The sequence below is a fragment of the Schistocerca americana genome, chromosome 4 (assembly GCF_021461395.2).
Source record: "Schistocerca americana isolate TAMUIC-IGC-003095 chromosome 4, iqSchAmer2.1, whole genome shotgun sequence".
Classification (NCBI taxonomy): domain Eukaryota; kingdom Metazoa; phylum Arthropoda; class Insecta; order Orthoptera; family Acrididae; genus Schistocerca; species Schistocerca americana.
Genome location: NC_060122.1, coordinates 633,752,847 through 633,779,930, shown reverse-complemented (window position 1 = coordinate 633,779,930; position 27,084 = coordinate 633,752,847). Strand labels below are relative to the sequence as shown.

Below are 27,084 nucleotides of genomic sequence, written 5' to 3'. Positions count from 1 at the left end.
AACACTTAGAGGACAATACTGGTGGGAAAGATGACAAGTTATTTTGAGATGCAACTGAGTATTAAATCAGCTCGGAGGCATGGTTGCTGGCAGTTTAAGGTTGGCCAAGCTTGGTTCATATGCCAGAAAGTGAGAGACAAACACAGATGGAGGCAAGAGATTGGGACTGCCATAGTGGATCCTTCGAGGGAATTACATATGTTGTTGTATGAGATTACCACTGACTTTATAGAAAACTATCTGATTACCCAGTTACTTATTTATACTGATCTTATGGAGGGGTGAAAAGTCATGAAAACCGATCGATGTCACTCAGCCTAGTGACTCCTGGAGTTTTGGCTTCCACACTTAATGTCAGTTGACTCATACTGGTTCGAGAGATATCCATAGCCATAAGCTGCCCCCCCCCCCCCCCCCCCCCCCTCCAAATTAATAAGCAACACATGTACCAATTTCCTTAATATTTCACACAACAACACTGAGCTCTGCTTATGCCATTAAGCCCCCCCCCCCCCCACCCCACTATCAATGCCACTAAAATAATTGTCTCCTCGTACTCAATTTGGTATGGAGTCAAATATGATGCAAAGAGTTTGGTAACTGTTTTGTCCATACACCGAAAGAAGAGCCCTGACAGTTAAAGGAGACGTGGTGTGAATTCTTCACATGTCTACCAGTACCAAGCACATAATGTGATTTTGTGTAGGCTGCATCTCAGCATTACTGCAGCTCAGTGACGTATCACCAGCATTCTTCTGTACTTAGCAGTTGAAAGCTGACAACAGTGCTACCAACTTTCAGGGTTCTTCTTTCACTGTATGGAGCACAAGAGCTTGTGAACAGGAAGCTGAGTGTCATATGGAATTAGCTAAGAGACTGTAATGACAGAACCCACACTTCCCTCCAGTACTAAATTGATGATCCTTTGCTAACTGTGGATGTATTCTATCAACTGATCGCTTATTTTGGTCAAGTTGCACTGTAAATCTCTTTGATTGCCAGCTCAATTCAGTAATTCCTAATTTATTATCTGATCAACCCATTTAAGCTTCAGCATTCTTCTGTAGCACTATATTCCAAAAGCTAATAGTCTCATTTTGTCTGAGCTGCTTATCATCCTTATTTCACTTGCCTACAATGCTACTCTCCAGACCAATACCTTCAAAAAACGGTACCTAACATTTAAATATACATTTGATTGTTGCAGATTTCTCTTATTAAAAAATGCTTTTCCTGTTATTGCCAACGTGGTTTATGTCTTCTCTGCTGTGGCCATTGTTAGATATTTAACAGCTCAAATAAAAAAGTTGTAATGTCTCTTGCAGCGGTCTCTCCGCGATATTTTCAGAAATTTTATAAATTATATAACTCAGTACATATCTCGAAATATCTCTTTTTATCTTACCGATTCCTAAACTTTAATATACGAAGATTATCAATGCAAAGTAGTTTCAAGCCCTATTATTCCTTGGAGCGTCCATTTACTCCATGGAATAGCTTCTCCTATGAAAAGAATACGGGAGTGCTTGCCGTTGAGCCGTGAAAGAACGAAGATGTATTTGTATGTATTGTTGAGCTAGTCGCCATCTTGATGAGATTCTGTATGAGAAGGAATTTAATACATGAACTAAACAAAAGTGTGTTCGCGTATTATTTAACTGATTATTACTGACAGTGTCTGCTTACTACGATGTGTTGCATGGGGTCAGTGGGGAACGTCTGATTTACACTGGACGAACCTGCCGTTTTGTATGCTCAAGATATCCGGTTTATTACTTCAAATAAATTGGCTAACACGGTCTTACCAGCAGATCTCCGGTCTTCCCCATGTGATCACCGAAAGTTAATAATTATTACAAATGTTTTTACGAGATCGACTGACAATTTTCGTCGCACCGAGACTTCGAAATTGCTTCACTGCCTTATGGAATTAAAGTTAAGCTCCATTTAATCAGGATAGAACAGTATTGAACTGTGTGAATGTGATAAGCCTGCTTTGTGAATGAAAATTCCCTTAATATACGCATGTTTTTTACTATCCTGATCAGTGAAGCTAAATCAGGCCAGTGTGAGAGAGGTTTTTAGATTTTAGATCCCACAAAAATATTAAAAAGTAATGAAGAAGAACTTTTAGCGCCAATTGTATAAAACACTTGACCTTAGATTAACACAAAAAGTGATGTCAGATCAAGTTTAACTCGGAAATCTGCGTTCTATAATTGTTAATCCTAGGCTATGCCGCTGTGAAGTAGGATCGAGTTTGACTAATGAAAATTCATAGGTCAAAGTCGTGTTAAAATGTAATCATCAGTTTACTATTTAGCAACATTACAGAGCAATGCTTCTGTTTTGTGCAAAAACATTGTGAAATAATAAAGAAGTTATTGTTAACAAGTAAATGTGTGTCACTTCCACATTGATGAAACCTCAAAGTAGCTATATTTTTCGATTGTAGGGTTAGGTTCAGGAAATTATCAGCTATTTACATAATGACTGCAGATAATTCAACAGTTCTTCAAGATGCCTCATAGTTTTGTAGATACTCAGTGGCACAGTAAGAAAGGAAAATTGGAAATATTTGCCGTGAACAGTTAATATTGGAACTAGTTGTGCAGACTGCCTTTTGGCTATTAAAAACCAAATGTGCTTGATACGATGGAACCAGTGTACACAAAAACTCCCTTGAACAATTAATGGTAGCTTTATTGTTTACAGCAATGGGAGAAGATGAAAAATGCCATGGCTTGTTCAATCAATCCGAGCTTACAATTCAGTATCATATAATATGCATGGAACAAAAATATGAGTTATCTCGTAGCTATGCACAACCTAATTACATGCATGGAAGATACAAATTATAAAAAGGATACGTACTCTAAGAGTAATAAAACTGTATACAAAACACAGCACCCCTGATGTATGGCGTGTATGTGTTTGACAGCCCAGTGTTTGTAAGCAGCCGCACAGGGCACACATGACAGCACTACACAACTGCACAATGTCGCCATATCGACAACCATGGTGGAAACAGAGCGTTACTCCAATAGCAGCGGGTTGGGAAGTGGGCATGTCAACTGGATCTTGTAGTACTTGTTGGCAGGTCCTGTGATGTAATCGGTACTGGTAGTTGTGGAGTTGGTGTGGTGAGGCAGTTGTTAAGTAGGGCCATAGTCTTGGTAGCTTTGGCATTGTTGCTTCTTGGAAGACGTAAGCCAGTTTAACCACATCTATAGAAACAGCGGTCATCTTGCCATTAATTGAAATGTCAACTGTGACTACATGGAAGGGTCCTGTGTATGGTGGCTGCAATAACCATTTGATGCCTTCCGTGTGTAGCATGGCATGTGAGCGAGTTTTCAAGTCTTGATGCATGAAGTTGGTAGCTACACCATGTCTGTGAGGCTATTGTGGACAGATTCGAACCACATTTTCTTGCAGGTGGTGTGGGAATTCTGGTTGAGCATCCCATGGTTGCTAGAGTGTTAAGTAGTACTGTGGAAAGGGGAAGCCCACTCAGCTGCCTTAAGTGAGTGGTGCCATCTTTCGATCATCTGTTTGCTGGCCAGATGTTAGCTCGTTGTTTTGCGATGAGTTCTGCTGCAAAACTTCGGGTGTTGGCCAAACACATTGGATTCAAATTGTCATGCGTAACAACAGCCGAAACATGACACCCAATGTGACATAAAAGTGAAAGCCAGAGTTTAAGCTGTAGCATGGTCTACAAGTGCAACTTTTAGCCAGTGGGTGTAGCGATCTATCATTGTAAGTATGTAAAGTTGGCTGCCAGATGATGGCAATGGTCTAATGTTGATGTGGACATGATTGAAATGGGCTGTAGTGATTGGAAAGTTTACTATCAGTGCCTGCACCTGGTAGTGTATCTTGGTGCATTGGTGTTTAAGACAACACCTTGCCCATTCACGGTTGTCTATTTTCCCGCCCACACGTAACATTCAACACTAGGCAAGTAGTCGATCAAATACTAGGGTGACACAAGTTGTGTAGCATATTTAAGACGTCCTTTCTGAAGGCAATTGGTAGGAATGGTCATGATTTTGATATGGTCGTGTCACAATACAGCTTGACATAACCCCCTTGAATTTGGATAAGCTGGAGATCCGACATCAGTATTCCAGTTGCTAAAATTCCATGTAGTTCTTGATCTTACAGTTGAGTAACAGCGAGTTAGGTATAACTGATCGTGCCAATAATGCTTCTGACCTGAGACAAACAATGGATTACCACATTGTCAATGCTGCAGATGTGCGTGATGTCCGTGCCAACTATGCAGTGAATATCAGCTGTCTGAGTTGCCTAGGTGAGCTGTTTGTATTGTTCTGGTGAAAGGCATAAGCTAGTTGTTTGTTGTTAGTGTAGATAATAAAGTCTCTATTTATAAGCGAGGCATGAAATATTTAAAGACTCATAAACAGTCAAAAGTTATCTGTCATATATGCTCCACAGGGCGATAGTTTGTATGAGAAAAACATGAGTGGTTGCCATGTGCAACTACATAGGCCTAGTTGCTGCAATGCTGCACCAGTCGCTGTCTGGCTAGCATCAGCTACTAGTGCCAAAGGTACAGTAGGCTCAGGGTGGACCAGTAGTGCGGCGTCTGCAATGCTCTTTTTGGCTGTTTCAAATGTCATACGCATCCTATCAGTCTATGCTATAAGTATGTTACCGTTTTTCTTTGCGCCAAGCATTGCAGTTAACAGCTCCCACAATTCGGTATAGTGTGGCAAGTGATGGTGATAAAAATTTAACATGCTGAGAATCGACTCAGTTTCTTGGGCACATTTGGGCACGGAATCTGTCAGATGGTTTCCACCCACTATGGTAGCTGTAGCGATCCTGCCATTGTTATCCTGTATCGTAATAAATCCACTTGGGACTGGCCAAAGACACATTTAGCAGTGTTTAGGATGATACTGTGAAGTTCCAACTGCTTGCACACTTCTATTAAATGCTGTTGATGTTGCCCAGACAATGACGAAAAAACTAAAGTACCGTATTATCCAGGTAAGTTAGGCCCTGTAGCACTGAGACAGTGAAGTGTTGCCATGTTAGAGCAGTGATTCTAAGCCCAAAAGTCACAAATTTGCTCGCATTAAGCCTAATGTGTCGTTCAGCTACAGGGATCTGTGTGTGTGTGTGCATTTCCAAAGTGTAAGATGCTAAAAATAAGGCCGCTATGCAGCACCCTTCTTCAGGAACAAATGTAGTAGTGAGAACCAGCGGCTGTTGGAATGCCACATTAAACCTTCACAAATCAAGTTGTCGAAATCTGCCTTTCCAAGTTTAAGATGATCTAGAGCCAAATTTCATGGAGTGCAAGACATGGAGGGACCGTCAGTCATCTCATTGTATTGTATAGTATCATGCCTCACCTCCTTAGATGCTCCAGGGTATCACGTCAGAGTTGGAAGTCCATGCAACAGCTCCAAGTACACACTATCCGTCACCCAAATTACTTTGGTGGTATGAATGGCTGCAGTCACACTTAAATCAGGATGTCGATAAGCATATGGTGTTGTCATTTATGTGCGGTCCCTCATGCCTGGCAGTAATTGTAATGGGTGAGGAAGTCCACTCTGATGATAGTTTTGGCAACATCTACATCCGAAGGGGCAACATCTGCATCTGAAGGATCGTCGTACACCCAGCTCTAGTTCCAAGCATAGAGTGAGCTTGTAGTTACGACTAAATTGCCGGCAGCAGTTAAAAAGAATACCATGGGTGGTCGCTTTCTGCGCAGTATAGTCCATGGATTAATGGACAAATCAGATCCAGTCTATATTAGATATTTCTAGCTGGACCATCGATCACCAGCAAACAGATATGGAGACACTGACTGGCAGTCGGAGGTTGGGCCTACTTCTGACTGCTACTGCCATTTTGGTAAGTGTAGGGGGTTGTGTGTCTGCACCCTTGCTAGCTGAATTTTCAGCAGTGTCAGCAGATACCTGGCTGTTCAGGGTTAGTTGCAAAAGAGTGTCAGTGGTATCAGTTCTGGCCTGTGTTATTGTTTAGGTCATGCTGAGATAACATTTCACCAATCTGCTTTATCAATAGATCTATCTTGGCCACCAAGGCATCATTATCAGCACATGAAACAGTTGGTATCTGTTTTTAGCCAGTCGTAGGAGTTAGTCTCTGGTGGTGGGGTAAATATATCTTGCACTTCCGCAGTGTACTGTTGATCAAACTGGCTTACTACCAGCATAGTCTAGGATACTAAAAGTAACTGCACGCTCAGTGCATAACTATAGTTGTGTAACAATGCCGCTGGAACTTGGTAGCAAGTGCCGAAATTCCAGAATAGAAAAATCTGACCTCCACCTGCACAAACGACAAAACTGGACTGTGTGGCCAGAAAGATGGTAGTTTTACAGCGAGTCATGCCACGGCAGGACTAGTATCAGCCAGTTCGCAAATCTCTTTCATAAGTGCTCATTAATTCAATGACACTACACTGGTAAATTGTGTAGGGGGTCACCACTCTGCCAGTGCAATCTGTTTTCGAGTATTAGAACCTGCGTATACTTCATACAACAGAACCAGACTTCACAAAAACTCCATTGAACAGTTAACAGAAGCTTTATTGAACAATCAACAGTAGCTTTATCGAATTTTTTTTTTTTAGCTACCAAATACTTGCAAGGCTGCTATGACAACTGAACGCACATTGGTGAATGAAGTGTAGGGAAGTGTAAGTAAGTTCTTTGGCAATGTTTTTCAGGCCTTCTACTATTATTGTAGCTCAGAAGATGCCAGCACAGAGCTCATTGTGTTCAGACAGAGAGCTGGCTGCCCTCTATGATAATAACAAACTTAAAATAAATGATGAACTGGAAGGGGTGAAATGTGACATCCGCTCAGACCAAATGATGAGAATAATGATGGAAAAAAAAGTCTTGAAACTGTACTATATTTTTTTTCCTGAATGTTGTGGGACAGTGTAGTAGGCAGCATTCTGTATGCTTACATGATGTGAATTAATTGGTTTCCTTTCATTTACTTTACAGATATCTGACTATTCTGATGTGTGTATTGATGATGAAAAAGGACAATTCTGTTTTTGAAATTAAATGAGAAATGATTTAAAATAAGGTTTTGCTTCGACAAAATTACTGTGCAGAAGTTAGAACTAAGATTGAGAGCACGGAACATCGAGAGTATCTGCTGAAACCAAACAAAAGAAACCAGTCACTGATTACAATGTGCATGATACTTTTAACATTAAGATTTTATGCCACAGGAAGCTTTCAGATGGTGGTTGGCGATTTGTTCAAAAAACTGCAGATGTAGCAACAGCTTGCAGAACTGTGCGCAAGGTATCAGCCTGCATTCTCTCACTGAAGAAAGTATTCATTTAAATGCCTATGAAAGAAAATGATGTGAGAAAACCTAGTGTGATTTTTATCAAATACCGATAGTGCATTTACCTGGTGATGTAGGTGCTATTGACTGCACCCTTGTCTCCATGAAATCTCCTGCTTGTGAAAGTGTAGAGATAGTTAGGAATTGTCATGGATATTTTACATTAAATGTCAAGCAGCCTCAGATGCAAAGCTTAATTAGAGCATATTTAAATGCATACAATGCACCACATATAACTTTAGGATGAAAATCTGTCTATGGAGAAATTTCAGTACTAACAGAAAATGAAGCTAACAGGAGTCACGATTAATGAGTACAGAATTTATTAACAATGTACTTGAATGAAAACAGTTATGCCTTTTTGTTTTTGACCATAGGGACCTTTTCAGTTTTCTTGTTTCCTTTTGCATTCTATTGTGTCTTTATATTGGCCCAATATGATTCCCAGCAACAAAATTTTTTGTGTGGGAAAAAGTTTACATGACGCCTTTTATTATAAATATTGTGTATCTATGATGTACACTTAATGTCTGCATTCAAACTGCGATAACTGTAATTTACAATACTAAAAGCCAAGATCTCTTGATATGAAATACTTTATTTCATTGCCAGTTTTGGCAGTAACTAGCTATTATTCACAGATCTACAATGTATGGATAGATTAACATTAAGGTTGTAACCTGGATGAACCTATAACAAATCTACACAAGGAACCATATTATCTGAATAATAAAAATTATATATACCTTCCAGAAATACCATTACATGTCAGTCTCATTGACATACAGAGAAAGTGCACAGCTTCTCAATGGTTTGTCAAATTTATAAAACTTGCTAAATAAAATGTCCATAGCACCAATAAAGTTTTGATGAAATAACGTAATTGGATTCATAAAAGGAGTCTTTCCTTGTCATCCCGTGTGGTAAGTCACCCTGACCTGTGGTTCTGGGTGACTTTCCCGTAATCTACCCCTTTTCTTAGATCTCTCCAGTCTTTTTCCTTCATGCTTCTTCCTTCCCCTTCAACCTTTCTGACTGAAGAAGGAGCCACTGTCTTTGAAAGCTTGCCTAGTTACAGTCTTCTATTATGTGTGTTCTGCCACAACTTGGTGAGTAGATTTTTTTATCTATCCAATTAAATTATTTTGTCATAGCACCAATAAGGAGTATAGGAGCAAAAACAGGTACATCAGTAAAGATCATGCATTGACAACAACCCAGGAAGACTGAGCTTGAGCTGGTACATTGTGAAGTCACTGTTAGGTGGCTTATAGCTCTAAAGCTCAGAATTTTTAAAAGTATTTTTCTTCCATCTTCTGTATGTGCAATATGTGATGTGTATAGTCCTTTTCCATAAGTGTAAAAGTAAGTTTGCAATATATGCAAATGTGTTTGTACTTCTTTATTCACTCTTACATACCAAGAAACATATTTAATCAGAACAGCAACAAGTTAAGTTTTGGATATCAACTGTTTTCATAAGTGACACCAGTGTCATTAACAAGCTCTAGACATCTCTCATTACAATCATAAACTGCTGACTACCGTGTCAAAATGTCAGGTATTTCACAGCAATGCACATGTAACTAAACATAACATTTATTTCCAGATTGTTTCAGGAACAATATACTATTTGGAACTAGAAATTGGGGAGAGCAACTGTACCAAAGGAAATGATGTTGCCACCACAGAATGTATAGTCCAGCAGAACTCGGTAAGCTCTCTCTAAACAGATGTTATTCATTTACATGCGACTATTCTGAAGTAGTCAGTGACAGGGCTAATCTCTTTGCATGAGTATTCTAGAACAGAAGTCACTGACATGAGTGTACAAGAGAGTGATATGGACACTATACAGCTATATTTAGTTGAGTAAAAACACTGATACTGAATTCAGAATATAGTAGCGCACACTTGACAAGCCCGCTGTCACACTGTTAACGTAGGAATCACAATATTATCACATGAGTGAGTGTAGGAACAAGTCTGGATTGTGGCGGACTGAAATGTTGCTTTGCAGTGAGTGGCCATAAAATACACTGTTTGAAGACACTAGTGCAGTTTGAACAGGGAGATGTTAGCAGATTTTGGGTTACGAGGAATAATGGTCCAATACTAACAAGAAAAGGTGGATCATGGCTAGGGCTTCCAAATTCATAGCTACCGACCGCTAATCTCCTGCTTATAAATTTAATATAGTTATCTGGAAACCAAACTCCCCATGTTGCGACAGCAGCATATTGTCCAGATGAAACAGTTCTCCACATTGCCTCATGGGAAGGTACAGTGCTGCATTGCAGTTATTTTTACCCCTGGGTTGGTATAAACTACAATTTGTTGCTGGCCATGAGCTGGTGTTGACTCTGGGCAGCCCTTTGAGCCAGCTGTGTAATAATACTATTAACATTACCGGATTCTAAAGTCAACATATAGTAAAAGTCAGTCCTACACAAACAAGATCTTCCTGCCTCCCAACTAATGATGCGCCACCGAAAGTAGTAATAATCCTTTTAGGTCTCTGGCTGCACTTAGTGGAGAATAGTCTGTGCTTTATGCCAGTCAAAATGCCTCTGCTATTCTGACTCAAAATGAGTCCAGGTTTCATATATAAATTGTGGTTAAAATATGGTACTGTATAACTGTCAGTACTTTGCGTAAAGGCAAAAATGTATGCTGCCACAGGACATTGTTATTGCTTTTATGCATTTCTCCATGTTATGAAGCAGATCTTGTGTTATGGTTTAAGGTGATAGAAATGGACAGCAGTTCACAAGACAGTCTTTCCACTGAGAAATAGTTCATCGCTAACTTTAAAGTGGTGTATGAAAGTGGGGATTTGTTTTTGAGAGGAAGTGAGAGCTCCTAACGACATCATGAACTGTTGATCCTCTGCAGGTATTCCTGCATTTTGCAACAGTCTTCTTATATTGCAACCCCACTGTAGAGAAAAGCATTGTCCACAGATATTCTTATGAAGCTTTCAGTGCTTCAGTCAAGAACGACATCATTTTTTTGCAGTGGTGTGGAATTCATCCCTGTTTTCCTTTTTTGATGTTTTGACTCAGACAGTATTATTCTTTCGGCAATATTTTTGCTATAAAGAATGGAAAATTCATCATTTCTGCTATAACAGCAACTGTACTGAGTAAAGTATGCAAACTGACTGAAATCCATGAAATTCAGGGTAGTCAAACTTCGTTTATGTTGTATGATTTGAATGCAATCAAATTTTATTGAAATTATGTGATAAAATACTGGACTTGGTAGAAAACACTAATTGTTGTCCTCTGAGACTTTCTTGGCTGTAGGACTTAATCTCTGTATTGTAGCTGTATAATTTCAAATAAATTTCTAGAGTTTTCAACAACTGTCTCAGCCACTGTCTTCAGTAATGAAACTACTGTCTGCTGAGTGTGGAATGGTGTTACTCAAGGTGGGACAGTTTGGAGCAATTCAGAAGATGACTTAAGTAAGACATCTGTGGGCAGGCAAGTTGAGCAGCATCTGACAGTTCCAGTCTGCTGTGCAACTAAGCGGTGTCGGGTAGCATGAGGAGACTCCACATTTGGAACTGCAGATCCTGCCTCCCTACAAACAGTGTGCATCCACCTTTGATTTTGCTCAGTGTCCAGAAGCTGTTCCATATTCTAACTCTGTACCCCTGATCTTGGTCAAAATTATTACAATTTAATGTAATCAACTGAAGCAGTTAATTACTGGTTCAAGTAATAACATATAATTTGTTACAGAATAAATGCAGCGAGCACTCACACATTTGTTAATAAGGAGCTGTAAAGTTTTTGTGATACATGCAAGTCTGATTTGAAGTAACTTTCTAATTACATGTATACTGATAATAACAGCAATTTTTCATTTCCTGTACTTGATGTTTTAGAACAACCAGATCTGCAGTGTGCAAGTCTTGGAAGTGCAATGGGAAAATATACTTGAGGCTTCAAACATAAATTGTGTCCCAAAGTCAGAAAGCCAGAAGAAGAAATCATAGGTGAGTTTTGGACTTCTTTGCAAAATATTTACTTCCAGTCCAGATATTAAATGGTTTGAAAGAAGGAGCATTTTTTCTCCTTTCATCTGTTGCACAGGAAAGTAAAAACTAACAGTAATTGTATTATGTCATAAGTCCTGCTTCATAGATAGGTATAAAATTTTATCCACCATTCTGGACTTTTCACATACAAATACTATTGGCTTCTTGGCCAAGCATGAAATTAGTGAACTCGGTCAGGCAAATGGTAGTGAACTCTCAGAGGGTAGTAGCTATGGGATGCTTGATGATAGACTCAGATCACTGCTGTGAAATTCAATTAATTCTTCCTGACAGTAGCTAAAACAAGGAGGGAAAAATGGGCCATTGAAACCAAAATATTTAGGTCACTGTAAACAATTAACTCCTCTAATTATGTCACTATTTCAACTAAAGCACTAAATTCTTGTGCTGACTTGGTAGCCACACCCTCCCTCCCTCCCTACCCTCTCTTCCTTGTGTAACCTCTCTAGTCAGTTGATGATTCAAGGTTAATTTAATAAAAAGTTGGAATATGTTATGGAAATACCCATTTAGAAAAGTATAGAAGCAAATGCACTGTAATTAGAGGCCTCTTGCACTCCTGTTCTCAAAAAATATTATACAATTTATCAGAATGTTATGACCCTATAATAGGTTGAGAGTGCGAATTTCATTTACACTAATGTTCATATTAAACATTTTTTCACTTTGTCAGTAATAGTATTGTTCAATGTTTAGTATTAACTCCTAGATACAAATTGCAGCCGTATACTGTTCAAGGAAGAATAATAACTTTTTGTTGTCTCAATTAGTTGTTGGTATGAGTATACTGTAAGTAAATAGCCCACATTAGCTACTGCAGCCAATGTGCAGTTTCACCTGTTCCACACCCCTGAAGGCTCTCCTTCAAGGAGGAATAATATAGACTGAATATAAAAGTAAGACAACATTAATAAAGCATTTACAGTGGTGTGTCTTAATACCCTGTCAGATTTATGGTCTTGAACCAATCATGCAGCAGGCAATTTATTAGCATTTTATTACAAACCTTACTAGTGCTGTCATGATTTCTCTATGAACACAAGAAATGCATTCACAGTACAGCAAGTTAGGTCTTACAGAGACAGGCTTACCATATTTCTTTGGGTCCAACCCAGGGCATATTACCATACTTTTTTTGATCCAATACAGAACAGTTTTGAAATTACTTTAAAGTCCTAACAGTTTATTGAAACATTAACTTTGTATTGAGTTGTATTTTTCACTAGACATGACTTTTTTAAAATGGTTTGTTTGTTTTAATTACACCACAACATTCAGAACAAAAAAGTTTTGAATTAGTTTTATCATTTAGCAGATGTTTGACAGTAGATACTGAAAGTTTACTCCTTTCTGCAGACCAAAGCTCGCCATAATTAAAAAAAAAAAAACTCCCTCAACTGGGGCAGATGTCACTGGCAAAGATATCAACAAACTCAAATCATTTTAGAAACATTGCAGCATGAAATATCAGTCTTTTGAAATACGTTAAAAATTGCTGTCAACTTCTTTTCAATAGTATTTGATACCTTTTCAAAACTGAATTATGTGGTTCAACAGTGTTCCTTCCTCATACAGCACATCAATGTATATGGAAAATCTTTAGCATCACACTCACAATCCAGTTCCTCTTACTCCCATTTCGACTTCAAACAAATTCTAATGTTTTATGAAGCAGTGCTATTAGTAGTACTTCTATATTTAGCTGTTTTCATTTGGTCTTATTATCACCATTTGTTTTATTTGCAACCAAAAATTCTCCAATTAATAGTGTGCAGTAAACACACTCATTGTTATTGTTATTACACAGTTTCAAAAATTTGTATTCTTGTTGGACATACATTAACATTAAACACATTCTTTCTTTTACCTATTGCTAAATGATGATACAAAAAATGAATGGAGATAAAATGATCAAAAATGTGTAGCTGCATTGCTTCACACCTGAAAACAACATAAAAATGTGGGCCGCCCTTGTTTTGTTTAGCTGATAAGATACAAATCACTGCTGCAGGTTGTCTTGGTTCTGTGCAGTGGGTCTGATGTCAAGCCAAACTGATATAATGATGTGCCCTGGTTAGTTACAGTCACTAAAACAACTCATTTGTGTCTTCACTGCCACCAGTTTAGCAGTAGAATTGCTTAAATTTACCCATCTGCTTTTGTTTCTCATAGCAGATATTCTAGATTCCTGTGACTACCAAGCTCGCTGAATCTGTCATCCCATATCAACTTAGGAGCAAGCACCAGTGTTTTCCTTTAGTTTAAAATTTCTTGTTAATTTGTTTGGTAAATAACTGAGTATCTGATTTACAATGTGATAATGGATTCTTGTGTAGCTTCTAAGTAGAAAAATTTTTTTGTTTAAGGGTTATAAACAAAATGACTGTAATTTTTTCCACTGAGAATCATTTATTACTAGATGGTAGTCATTGTGTTGTGTCAACATCAGGTAACTACTGACGAGTGTCCATGAAGACACTCACAAGCTTGGAACCCAAAAACATAAACAACTAGGATTACAGAATTGTCCAATTAGTTACTTTTCACACAGTAAACATCTGCACTCAACAATTTCTTGCTGAATAATTTCTTGTTTACTAGTTACAGTCTCATGCAAATACACAAATATTTTTGGTAATCAATTACACTCCTTGTGGGAATTAAGGAATGAAATGTGCTGCTTGAAAATCCTACTGATCTATGTACCTTATGGACTTTATGAAAAAATCTGGCAGTGTATCCCAACAACACAGATCTACTTTTACCTTCCATTTTTAACAATGCCAAGTCATGCTTGAAGTTAAGAATTGTGTCCTCAGGCTTTCCATAGCAGTCTCAGTGTGACAGCATAAACTTTGCTCAAAGAGTCTATGGAGGGGGGGGGGGGGGGGTACATTAGAGTTGGTATTTTCCAAATTCCTTATTTTTTAATTGAATATTCCAAACTTAGAATTTGGCTAATTTACATACATAATTCTTCATAACATAAGTGATGGGAAGATTTATGAAGAAAAAATGTAAGATTTAATGAACCAACAATGGCAAGGTCATTAGAGATGGAGCGCAAGCACGAATTGTGGAAGGAAACTGGACATGTATTTTACAAAGAAATCGTCTTAATATTTGCCTAAAAGAAATTTGGGAAATCAACAAAAAACTTAAAGTTGTATGATACTGTGAGTTGAACTTCCATCCTTCTGAATGTGAAGATAATGTAGTAACCACTGGATCACATTGCTCAGTACTGGTACCGCAATTTGTTATTTGGACTATGCTGCTATGGGTTACTGCATGAAGACATTCACCTGTCACCATCTTGAATTAAGAAAAACTGTAAGAAAATAGTAAAGAGTGCTTACTGTGCTTCCTTTCATTGTCACCTGAAATACATGGTGCATTATTTGTTGTGTAACTGTCAGATTACGAAAGCCAGTGATTGAATCAGCAACTGCAACATCTCGCATGATGATGACGGCCAGCTGGTCAGCCAAAATATTGTGGCCACTTGACTTGTTCCAACTGCAAACTCTACAAGAGTATATAAAAAAACTAAACTCCTCCCGAACAGGCCATGAAGGCCTGATGATACCGACCAGCCGCTGTGTCATCCTCAGCCCACAGGCATCACTGGATGCAGATATGGAGGGGCATGTGGTCAGCACACCGCTCTCCTGGTTGTATGTCAGTTTCTGAGACCGGAGCCGCTACCTCTCAATCAAAGCTCCTCAGTTTACCTCACAAGGGCTTAGTGCACCCCGCTTGCCAACAGCACTCAGCAGACTGGATGGTCACCCATCCAAGGGCTACCCCAGCCCGACAGTGCTTAACTTCGGTGATCTGACTGGAACCGGTGTTACCACTACGGCAAGGCTGTTGGCCACAGCGCTTCTGCAAACAATAGATTGTTTGCAGAAGCGCTGTGGCCAGATTATCACCTAGGTCATTTATGTAAATCAGGAACAGCAGAGGGCCTATGACACTACCTTGCGGAACACTAGATATCACTTCTGTTCTACTTGATGATTTACTGTCTATCACTATGAATTGTGACCTCTCTGAGAGGAAATCATGAATCCAGTCACACAACTGAGACAATACTCCATATGCATGCAATTTGATTAATAATCGCTTGTGAGGAATGGTATCAATGACTTCTGGAAATCTAGGAATATGCAATTGATCTGAGATTCCTTGTCAACAGCACTAATTACTTCATGGGAATAAAGAGCTAGCTGTGTTGCACAAGAATGATATTTTCTGAATCCGTGTTGGTTATGTATCAATAAGTCATAGAATAGGTGATTCATAATGTTTGAGTACAGTATTGCTCCAAAATCGTACTGCAAATTGAGGTCAGTGATATGGGTCTGTAATTCAGTGGGTTACTACTATTTCCTTTGTTGAATATTGGCATGACCTGTGCTACTTTCCAGTCTTTAGGAACAGACCTTTTGTCAAATGAGTGGTTGTATATGATTGTTAAGAAAGGCGCTATTGTGTCTGTATACTCTGAAAGGAACCTGATTGGTATTCCATCTGGACCGGAAGACTGCCTTTCTTAAGTGATTTGAGTTGTTTCGCAACACCTAAGTTATCTATTTTTATGTCACACATGCTAACTGCTGTTCTGGTTTTGAATTCTGGAATATTTACTTCATCTTCTTTCGTGAAGGAATTACAGAAAACTGTATTTAGTAACTCCGCTTTAGTGGCACCATTATCGGTAACATTTTTAAAAGTTCATAGGCTGCAGTTGTGGTAAAAGGTAAAAACTATTCTGAAAGAGTGATAGCTTCAGGTGTTCAGTCATCACTGTGTATCAGACCTGTGAGAGAAAAATGTTCCCTTTGTAAACCTATTGTGTGTTTTCCATGTAAGACCTCCACACAGCGTGTACCAGTGTCATTGTCTACCCTTCCTATTCCTTTTGCTGGTAGTACTTGGTGAGAGAGACTGTCAATACTTTTTATTATTTATGTTTTTATTTACTCATCAAGTTCCATTGGACCAAATTGAGGAGCAAATCTCCAAGGTCATGGAACATGTCGGTACATGAAATTACAACATAAAAGTAATAACAGAAAAATAAAATGTTTATGAACCCCAAAACAGTCAAGCCATAAGTTTAAGTAAATGCAATCAACAATACAACAAGAATCAGCATAATTTTTCAAGGAACTCCTTGACAGAATAGAAGGAGTGACCCATTAGGAAACTCTTCAGTTTTAATTTGGAAGCACGTGGATTACTACTAAGATTTTTGAATTCTATGGATGCAGCAGTATACTGCACAACTTTCTGGACAAGAGCACTTATTGCCTGAACCACCCATTTCTGAGTCATAAATATCCTTTTAGAATGGGAAGAGTTACCCCAAAATATAATACCATATGATATAAGCGAATGAAAATAAGCAAAGTAGACTAATTTTCATGTCAAACCATCACCCACTTGAGATACCATTTGAATAGTAAAAATGGCAGCATTAAGTCTGAACAAGATCCTGAATGTGGGCTTTACACAACAGCTTACTATCTATCTGAACACCTAGAAATTTGACTGTTCAGTTTCAGTAATCATATGCCCATTCTGTTAAATTAAAACATCAGGTTTTGTTGAAATGTATGTTAGAAACTGTAAAAACTGAGTCTCACTGTGATTTAGTGTTCGTTTATTTTCTACAAACCATGAACTTATGTCACGAACTGCACTCTTCTCTATGGGGCAAAATTTCTCTAATGTTGGGGTATGGCCATTACCTGATATATGTAAATATATATAGTATGTTTCTTGACTCATTTTGGAATGTGGGGGCCACTCAGAATTTTGTACTGCTCTCCACAATGCATAATGCCTTTCTTGAAATGTCCCTAATTACAATTATTAAAGCTTTCGGTAAGATTCTTACATTGATGAAACAAACCTTTGATGAATTGTACAGCTCTTCTTTGAAGTTATTCTGGATTGTTAATCCGACTTGATAAGTTACAGGTGAATGAACAGAACCCAAGAATTTGTTGTGAGCAACATCTTACTTATTGAATTACTCTTCTGTAGAATCCTTCCAATAGATCAACCTGGCATCTGTCTCTGCAATGGCACTAGAGTTATATGTCCATGGAGAGCGACAGCAAGAGTATGGGTGGAGTATAGAAGAGCGCTATCTGGTGGAGTGTGCAGGGACTTCTGTAGAAGGTGGCATGACAAGGTTACCAGGAATACTGTTGGAAGGCTGTAGAGCAGGGGGAAATGGCAACAGAAAAGGAGAGGAGCAGAGAGGAGAAAAGACTGGCGGGTGCATTGGCAGAGAGTGAGGGTGAGAGAATGTGAATTGTGAGGAGGCTATAGCACAGAGTGGGCAGAAGCTGTGGATGGTGGGTGTGGGGACAGTAGGTTGTCATAGGGTGAGGCCGAGTGAATGGAGAATGTATTGTAAGAATAACTCCCATTTGCACAGTTCAAAGAAGCTGCTGTTGGAGAGGAGAACCCAGTCCACTTTGCCTGTAGTCACAGTTTGGTGGTGGCCATTCATCTTCATAGACAGCTGACTGTCATATCAATATAAAAAGTTGTGCAATGACTGCAGCAGAGCTGTATATGACATGGCTGCTGACTACCAACCATCTGTCTACCAGGCTGAATGGGTACTGCCAAACTGTGGCTAGGAGCAAAGTAGATGACCCTGTGGGACAACATTCTTGATTTTAATGGGTACTTCACGACCCAGTCCAATTGGATCCTCCCCTCCACCACTGGCTTTTCTGAACTGCACAGATGGGAGTTATCCTTGCAACACATTCTCTGCTCCTGAAAATATCCCAGCCTCAACCTACGACAACCTACTGTCCCCACACCCTCTACCTAACTGCTTTTGCCCCCTCTCTTCTATGACCTTTTCCCAATTTACGTTCTCTCACTCTCATTGTGCTTGTTCTCTGCTTAGGCACCTACCAGTCTTTTCCCTTCTCTGCTCCTCTCCTTTCCTGCTACCTGTCCCCCCCCCCCCTCCCCATCACCCACAGCCTTCTGACGTTGCTCCTGGCATCCTTGTTCTGCCACCTTCTACAGTAGGCTCCACTCTCCACCAGGCAGTGCCCCTCTCTTCCCTCCACTTTACTCTTCTACCTCATTCTGAGTGCTGCTTTTGTTCAACACAACAGTTGCTGTCCAGATAGAGTGGCCAGAGATTGTGGTCAAGTGTGCATGTGGTGTACCTTCTTGTGTGAATGTGTGTGCTTTTCTTTCATTTCTGAAGAAGGCTTTGGCCCAACCTCTCATCCTTTCATCTTTCCCTCTCCTTCCCTCTTTCCTGATGAAGCAACCGTTGGTTGCCAAAGCTTGAGTTTTGTGTGTGTTTGTGTTTGTTTGTGTGTCAGCACTTTTGTTTGGTAAGTCACATCATCTTTGTTTTTAGATATATTTTTCCCACGTGGAATAATGACCTGCTGACTTGTCCAGTCACATATCTGGTCAGATTTTTTTATTCAAATGTGTTCAGTTTTATCATACATTTCCTGTAGCTCCATAAGGGCCATGCATTGCTCTGAATGAAAAGTAGCTCTTCCAGATATTTATGGACTTACACTTTGAGACACAATTCAGACCACTGTGCAGACATTGTAATAAACAGTTTCCATAAAAAAGGTCCTTAATGTGAAGCATAGGTTGACTGCAAGTATTTTAATTATTCTGCTGTCAACCAAATGGATTAATCAAATTGCACAGTTTTCCTAAGAACTGGTAATGCATTGATTTACCATAGAAGAGAATGGTCCACCACATTGTGCGCAGTAGTTATGCCTGACAAAGCTAAAATTGTTGTAAGTTAAGGAAAAAAATACAGAAGTATAAAGCAATTGCCTCCTGTTTGTACCCAAATGAAACGAAAAATTTATTTGTGATTGATGGATAATTTTATTACAGATTCTTCTTCGCTTTTTCCTAGCGTTTAAGAAGTCCAAAGCAATTTTGTCTTTGCAAAATTGTGCAAAACTTTTTTTTTATTTTCCAGGGATGGTACTGAAGTCAACCTAATATCCTTCATAACTCTAAAAACATTGGCTTTGATAACTTCCAGAATGGACATCTTTTGACAACTTGAATGATGTGGCTAATCTGCACTTAAATCTGAAGTTTTTCCATATTATATAAAACAGTTTCTAACACATTCATGTAAAGGATAGAAAAAGAAAGAATAAAGGAACTTTTAGATTGAAATGTGTGTTTATATATATTTTAATGAAATGAAAAATCCTTGTTGCTTCCATTCAGTATTTTTTATGTAATTTTAGTTTGCAAAATAAAGATTGAAAACTCTTTCACCAACAAATCTGTGAGCAAGCATTGATACTGCATATTCTTTGAAAACTGTCTTCTTGCTTCAAAATATGCAGTGTGCACTGTCATATTTTGTACATAAATGTAGCTGGAGATATAAACTTGCCCTGTTCTGCATTAGAAATCATTTGCAAGAGTATGAGAACAGGATGATAGTGCACATTTTACTTACCATATTGTTGCAGGAAGTAAAACTAAGAACTTGCATAGTAGTGCAGAACTTGATGTTCAAAGTCAACCATCGTTTATGAGATTGAAGTAGACCAAATATCTTCCTAGCATATCAATTGGAATTCTTCATATGTAGTTAACTATACAGGCAAAGGAAGTTAATGTTTGGATACACTGGTGCAGGCAGTTCTCACTTTTATTGAAAGGGATTGTGAATAGGCTTCATATAGTGAAGCAGAGTAAAGTCATGTCACATCTGATGAGGAAACTAATGCAGACACAATTTCCTGCATGGCGGTTGAGTTCTGAGATATGTTGATACACAATGTGGTGTGGTTAGAAACATTATTTGGAGCCAAAACATTCTCCATCAGCAATTACTAGCTACACAGAGTTTTCTAACCAAAATTGACACACTTGAAATGATCTTTACTGATGACTTCCAAAAGATATGCAGAGCAAATCCTAAAGAATGCTATTAAGGTGTCATTGGATTTAAAGGTGCTCAAACACTGATGAGAGATCTCTAAAAATATCTGATTTTGTCCTACATTATATATTATTGATAAAATATTGGAACATGCAATCCAAGTTCTGAACTTTTCAGTAGTGTTAAAATATTATGTCAGTGTTTGAATCTAACATAAATCTTCATACTGACAAACCTTCATTTATTATTGTTGGCGTTTTTTGTAGCTTTTATACTTCTCCCTAGCTCTCCACATTAGTTTATCACGGGCAGTTCTCTTTATATATGTATAACTACTATACCTTACTTACAACTGAGTCTGCTTACTGTAGTTAAGTCTTAGTTTCCCTCTATAGTTTTTACCCCATATTCCTCTACCAATTTAATTCTCAGTGCCTCAGGATAGATCCTACAACACACCTCTTCATTTAGTCAGGTTATGCTGTACTATTTTGTTCTGATGCCTACTTACAAAGTTTCCAGAACCAATATTATGTGAGGAATCTAGGAATATACATCTGTCATATATTACTCCAATAGGGACAACAAAGATATAATTATACTTTGTGGAATGCTCTCTAGTGTCTATCATGGTGCAGCCATTTATGAAACATGATATTTAGACAGCTATATTTTACCTCCATTGTGCTCTTATTACTCCCCATCTTGGCACCTGCAGATGACAGCTGAAAAAAAATTATTTGTAACAAAATTGTTTTGGAATCAGAACCTTATGGAGAACTGTGATGTGATCCTCCTCTTCACCAGAGTACCACTGCCTGAGTCCATCAGGCTGCAGGCTGATAAGGGGGAAGTTCTGCCCCATAACGACTAACCTCTTTGAATCGGTTCTCACATCTACAGTCTCTTTGATGGTGACTTACAAACAAAGAGATGGTGTCTGTTACAAATTGTGTCATATTTTTCATGGAAAATTTTGAGGAGAGGGCTCTGGAAAAAGTGGTACTAATACCCACATGCTTTTCAGATACACTTATGACACATGTGTGGTGAGTCAACATGGGTATGAAACGCTTCAGGAGTTACAACATTTGAACACTTTGTAGCACAGCACTAAATTCACCAAGAATATGGAACAGATGACACTATGGGATGCAGTGTTTACAGAAAAGCCACCCACAATGATTTGTAACTGCACTTCTCCAGCTGCCATTGTTCAGAGTTGAGTGTTGCTACACACACTGGTCTTCAGTGTCAGTGCAGTATTGAAAGAAGATGCCTACCAAGGGAACTCAACAACCTTAAGGATATTCATGAAGAACATATATGTTGAGAAAGAAATCCATGTATACCCTGGTTTCCAGCTGCAGTGGGAAACGAACCATCAAGCTTACAGGACACCACTTAACAGAAACACCTGCTGAATTTTATTACAGTAGTGTACCTAACCCAGTGATAAAAACAGTACCAAGATGCATGAACACAGTAGCCCTCGAGATATGGCTCTGTAGTGTCCCTTTTGCAATATTCACCATTATCGAGGTGAAACATAAATAAAAATGAGTGTATGTGACTCACAATGAATTACAAACATTGATTTATCTGCGAAAGGTTATTACACTAACTGTAAAAATATACAATATAGATCGATAAATGCAGAAAAGACATTATTTTTATTGTATGAGATTATAATGTGATTATCTTTGTAAGAGTATAAAATACAATGCAATGCTCATTCTCCTGTCTAGTCTGTTTTGTTCTGTTTGTTCTGGTGTTAGCGGGAATAAGGTACGCAAGCTATTGTGCTGCGCTAGCATTTGTTTCTGTCGTAACGTAATTGCAAACATTTAATGGTGTAAACTGTGTCATAGTAAGAATATATTAGTATAAAGTGATCTCCGTGTGTTATTTCAAGAACCTACACCACACTTATCTTATGAAAAGAACATCAAATGAAAATTATTTAGCATGTTTCCAGCTGCTGCGGAGCAAGTAACAGTGATCTCTGACTGCAAACAATTAGCCGCCATTATGCGGTATATTTAAAAATATTTTTTCACAGCACAATGTCTGATAGCCGGAGTGGAAGAAATTATGTTAAAGTATTCAGTGAGGTTAATTGAAGGAATCCAGTGAAATAATTTTATTAAAACTTGTCTATTTCCTGTGATAGTAATAATTTCAGAGCTGAGTAATACTACGCTAATGCATTTACAGTAATTTGTAAGGAGCCTGGCGCTTGGTAAAACCAGATACAATACGTAATTGGCAACCTACAAAATTCATTATTTTGCTTATTATATATCTTTTCTTTTTTTTTTTTTTTTTTTTTTTTTTTGTTTTTTTTTTTTTTTTTTTTTTTTTTTAAAGCTAAACGTAAAAACTAACTTCACTAAAAATCAGTAACAGATCACGATAAATCAAAGGACAAACAAATTTACTAGGAGAGCATTTCCTCTAAATAAATAGTTACATTTTTTAAAGAGATATAATAAATAGCGCCCTGTTACGTGGGGCCTGAAAAGATAATTTTTTTTTTTTAGTGTTTGTATGTATGTGATTATTAACATGTATTGTATGTATTCTAATGTCTATCAAATTCCATTTCATGTATAAACTTGAACGAGGAAAGCGGAGAAGAACTGTGTAGACCCTGAGAGGACGAGATAGAAAAAAGAAATCAAGGTAAGGACCACTATGCATAAAAGCTTGCTACATAGGCTCGTATCATCAAAGTATAGTATCATAGATGGTACATGGTGTACAGTGGTGTAGATATTAATATTTTGTGATTTTGGAAATAATAAGCAGTTTGACTTGTGAACTTAGTCCGCATTTGTAGTTTGAAACAATTTTTGTAGTTAGCCCAGTGAAAGTTTTCGTCATTATGGGAAAAGTTGGACGTGTGTTAGATTTGCAACCAGATAATGTGTCCAATGTTACAAATAATGTGCAATTATTGAGCGATACGGATAGTGACACTGACTTACTAAATATTAATATGATCGGGGGGGGGGGGGGCGGAGGGGGGGGGGGAGAAAATGTAAACAATGTAGTTTGATATGTCAGGAAGTAGCCAGCAGATGAAAACAGTAAAACCGATAGGTGCTACTAGCAGGGCTAGTGATAATTTTCCAATGATTAGAACAACTACCACACCGGTATGCTCACCAATACCGGATCCATTTGCTGAATTTTTATGGAAATTAGAGAAAAAGAACGAACAGCTAGTCAATCAGATAAGGGAACAAAACGAAGAAAGAGAGAGATTGAGGGAAGAGAGGAATCAATAGCTAGTCAATCAGATAAGGGAACAAAATGAAGAAAGAGAGAGATTGAGGGAAGATAGGAATCACCAGCTAGTTAATCAGATAAGGGAGCAAAACCAAGAAAGAGAAAAGGTCTTAATAGAAAGTATAGGTACAATGTCCAAAAAGATACATTCAGAAATGACAGAAATAAAGAAAGCCCAGGCCGAACTGCCGAACATTGTAAGCAACATAGCACAAGATGTGGAAACGCTTCAGACGGCACACACAGTCATCCGGAATGAAGTAGAACAGCTTGCGAACCGAATGGACAATTTAGAAATGACACAAAAAGAAACCATAGAAACACATTTAAATGATGAAACCCAGAAAGTAGAAAAAGAGTTCCATGACTGGCTCACTGAAAAAGAAAGCCAGATCACAGAATGTGTAGAAAGAAAAATACAGTCTGGTCTGCAAAAAGTAACTAACAGAGCAGCTGTATGTAAACAACCCACAGTAGACACGCTACCACTCGCAGGTGAAAAAAGCGAAGTGAGATACAAATTGCCAGTACTGTTGTGGCAGCAAGAAGTGACGCACAGAATTGCTGAACTCGAGTGTGCACATTTGCAAATGCTTAACAACCACTGGCACACCTGTTAGGAACGTGTACGGTAATGAGAACATTACATATAGTTCATACCAACAAAAAAGCAATTCGGAAAGAGAAAACATACAATTTACAGGAAGCATTCCTATTCATAACCCCGTGGAGGCAGCTTCTACTTCCACAAGCAATAACATTGATGAAAGCTTAATAAAATACAGACAATTTCAAGTATTTAATGCGGAAAAGAAGACAGTGCATCCGGTAATCTTCATAAAAGGATTCCAAAATGTATTACCGAGTGTCTGGAATGAGCGCCAAAAAATTCAGTTCATAATCGCACACATACAAGGCGACGGTGTTTTATAGGCAAATGAAGTCATAGAAAATTGCCATAGCCTGGCACAATTTGAAAAATCTTTTCTAGACAGATACTGGTCTAAGGCTATTCAAGAACGCCTGAGGACTGAGGTATACAGCCCGCAAATGTACAATCACAAACAGGGTACACTCCATAAATATTTTGAAAAATATATCAACAAAACTAGATATTGGGATGACCCTATATCTTAAAATTACGATTGCCCAGTCATATACGAGACAAATTAATAAATGTACCCAAAAATGACCTGGAAAGGTACTTGTCTGTGCTGGACGAAATCGATCTCTCCCAGGAAGAAAATGGGATAAATAAAGACCAGGAGAACAGTAATGGTTCACCACGCAAGTTTAAAAATTGCAACAACAATTCCAATTTTGGAAGCCACGGAAATGGAAAGGAAGATCAATCCGCAGAACAAAACAGGAAGAACGGAAACGGTCAACCATCTTACAATCAGAAACGTAGGTGGGAAGATAGAGGACATAACAGTAATAATAACTGTAACAGTAATAATAATTACAGTAATAAATGTCGAAATGAAGGTCAATGGCCACAACAAAGCAGTAGTGCCAACAACCGCACTTACCCAGTGCAGTGGATGCAAACTTCTATGCCACCACCACCACCGCCTCCTAACGGTAACCAGTACCAGTGTGACAGTAGGAATCCTATGCAGAATACTAATACAATACCACAAACATGGACAGACTCGAATAGCAGCGTAAGGATAGTAGAAATGCCCACTGACGGAAACCACCATAGTTCAAGACCGTCAAACGAACAATGGCCACAATAAGCCCCCAATTGATGGTTGGTGAAAAAACAAGGGGCACACCTAGAAACAATACAAAAGATAATATATTATTACTGAGGTACCAAGATGGAAACAGTACACAACATGATTTACTTATGGAATCAAACCAATGTAACAAAAAAGAAATAACTGAAGTACAAACCATCATAAAATCTAGAATTAATGAATTGCCAGTAGAAATATATATAGATACAGGTGCCACTGCTAATGTTATGAGCTATGATCTATTCAAAACCTTGAGCCAAAACCGCAACTTACCGACATTTCCTGTACAAAACTGCTGTGTCATTGGAACCATGGGAGCACAAGCACAAAACGTTCAGTATCAGGTGCTGGTAGATTTGTGCCTAGGGGAAGATAACGTAAAATGTATCTTTCTCGTAGTCAAAGGATTGAGAGTAACCTGCATCCTGGGGGGAGGTTTCCTGAGCGAGAAGAAAGCAAAAATTGATTTCTCCAGCGGGAAGATCTCCCTACGGAATGAAAATAAGCAGATTGTACTGGATTTAACACGAACAGTAAGTACACTCGGTAAAGATTACCCGAGTGTACGAGTAAAAAGCGAAGATATGCCCATATTTCGGTTAAGCAGCAATTTAAGGGGTCAGGGAGAATATTATTTGGACATAGCTCACAACAAAACGCTTCACTGGACCAAAACCCTTAACAATAAAGCACAAGAATCATGTTATCTAACTGAATCCCAACGAAAGCAGCTCGCACAGTTATTGGATAACTACAGTGATGTTTTCTCTGAAAAACCTGGAATCATCATAGGGTATATGTATAATACAGATGTGTTTCCCCATGCGATATTCTGTCAAGCATCATATTCAGTACCGTGGACGAAAAGGGAGGCAGTTAAGAAAGAAATACAAAAAATGCTGCAATGGGGTATAATAGAACCATCCCTTTCGCCGTACAGCAGTCCGCTGGTAGTTGTAGCCAAGCCAGGTGGAAAAATCAGACTTGTCCTAGATGCCAGGAACATTAATAAAATTATAGCACCCGTTAGGACGAGACCGGTGAATTTAGAAGAACAAATAGAGAAATTCTATGGAGTCAAATATCTCACCTCGATAGATATGTGAGGTAGTTACTGGCAAATCCCGCTAACCAAGGAATCTAGAAAATTCACCGCCTTCATTTTCAATGGAAGGAGTTATCAATTCAAAGTGTTACCTTTTGGACTCAACGTAAGTGCAGGCGTATTCATTAGGGCATTGGACCAAGCGCTAGGTGCAGACTTGCTAGAAAAAGTTACTCTTTATGTGGATGACCTTCTACTGGCCACAAGCACATGGGAAGAACATATAGAAATCCTGGAAAGATTGTTAAATAAGCTCGCAGAAGCAGGAATAACTGCAAATCTTGAGAAATCAAAATTTGGGAGGGATCAGCTTAAATTCCTTGGACACATCATATCACCTTCCGGAATAATGCCTGATACCAAGAAGATACAAGCGATCAAAGAATTCCCACAGCCCACAAACAAAAAACAGTTAAAATCCTTTATCGGACTAGTCTCCTTTTTCCGACGTTTTGTGCTGAATCAGCTGCTCAACAATGAAGCCTTGCTCACCTTATTGCGAAAAAATGTCACATGGAACTGGTCCTCAGAGTGTCAGCAAGCTTATGAA

At 38.5% G+C, this 27,084-nt stretch overlaps 1 protein-coding gene and 1 pseudogene across 1 annotated transcript in view; one reads left to right on the top strand and one right to left on the bottom strand.

Moving 5' to 3' along the window:
- The window catches only part of LOC124613223 (cystatin-SA-like), a 36,485-nt gene extending 16,816 nt beyond the window's left edge, over positions 1-19,669 (top strand). Inside the window, exons 3-5 of the mRNA XM_047141895.1 lie at positions 8,993-9,097; positions 11,279-11,389; positions 19,464-19,669. Coding sequence (XP_046997851.1) covers positions 8,993-9,097; positions 11,279-11,389 — 216 coding nt within the window. The 3' untranslated portion in view covers positions 19,464-19,669. The remainder of the gene's footprint in view (positions 1-8,992; positions 9,098-11,278; positions 11,390-19,463) is intronic.
- On the bottom strand, positions 15,213-15,330 carry LOC124614617 (annotated as a pseudogene).
- Positions 19,670-27,084: the final 7,415 nt, after the last annotated feature.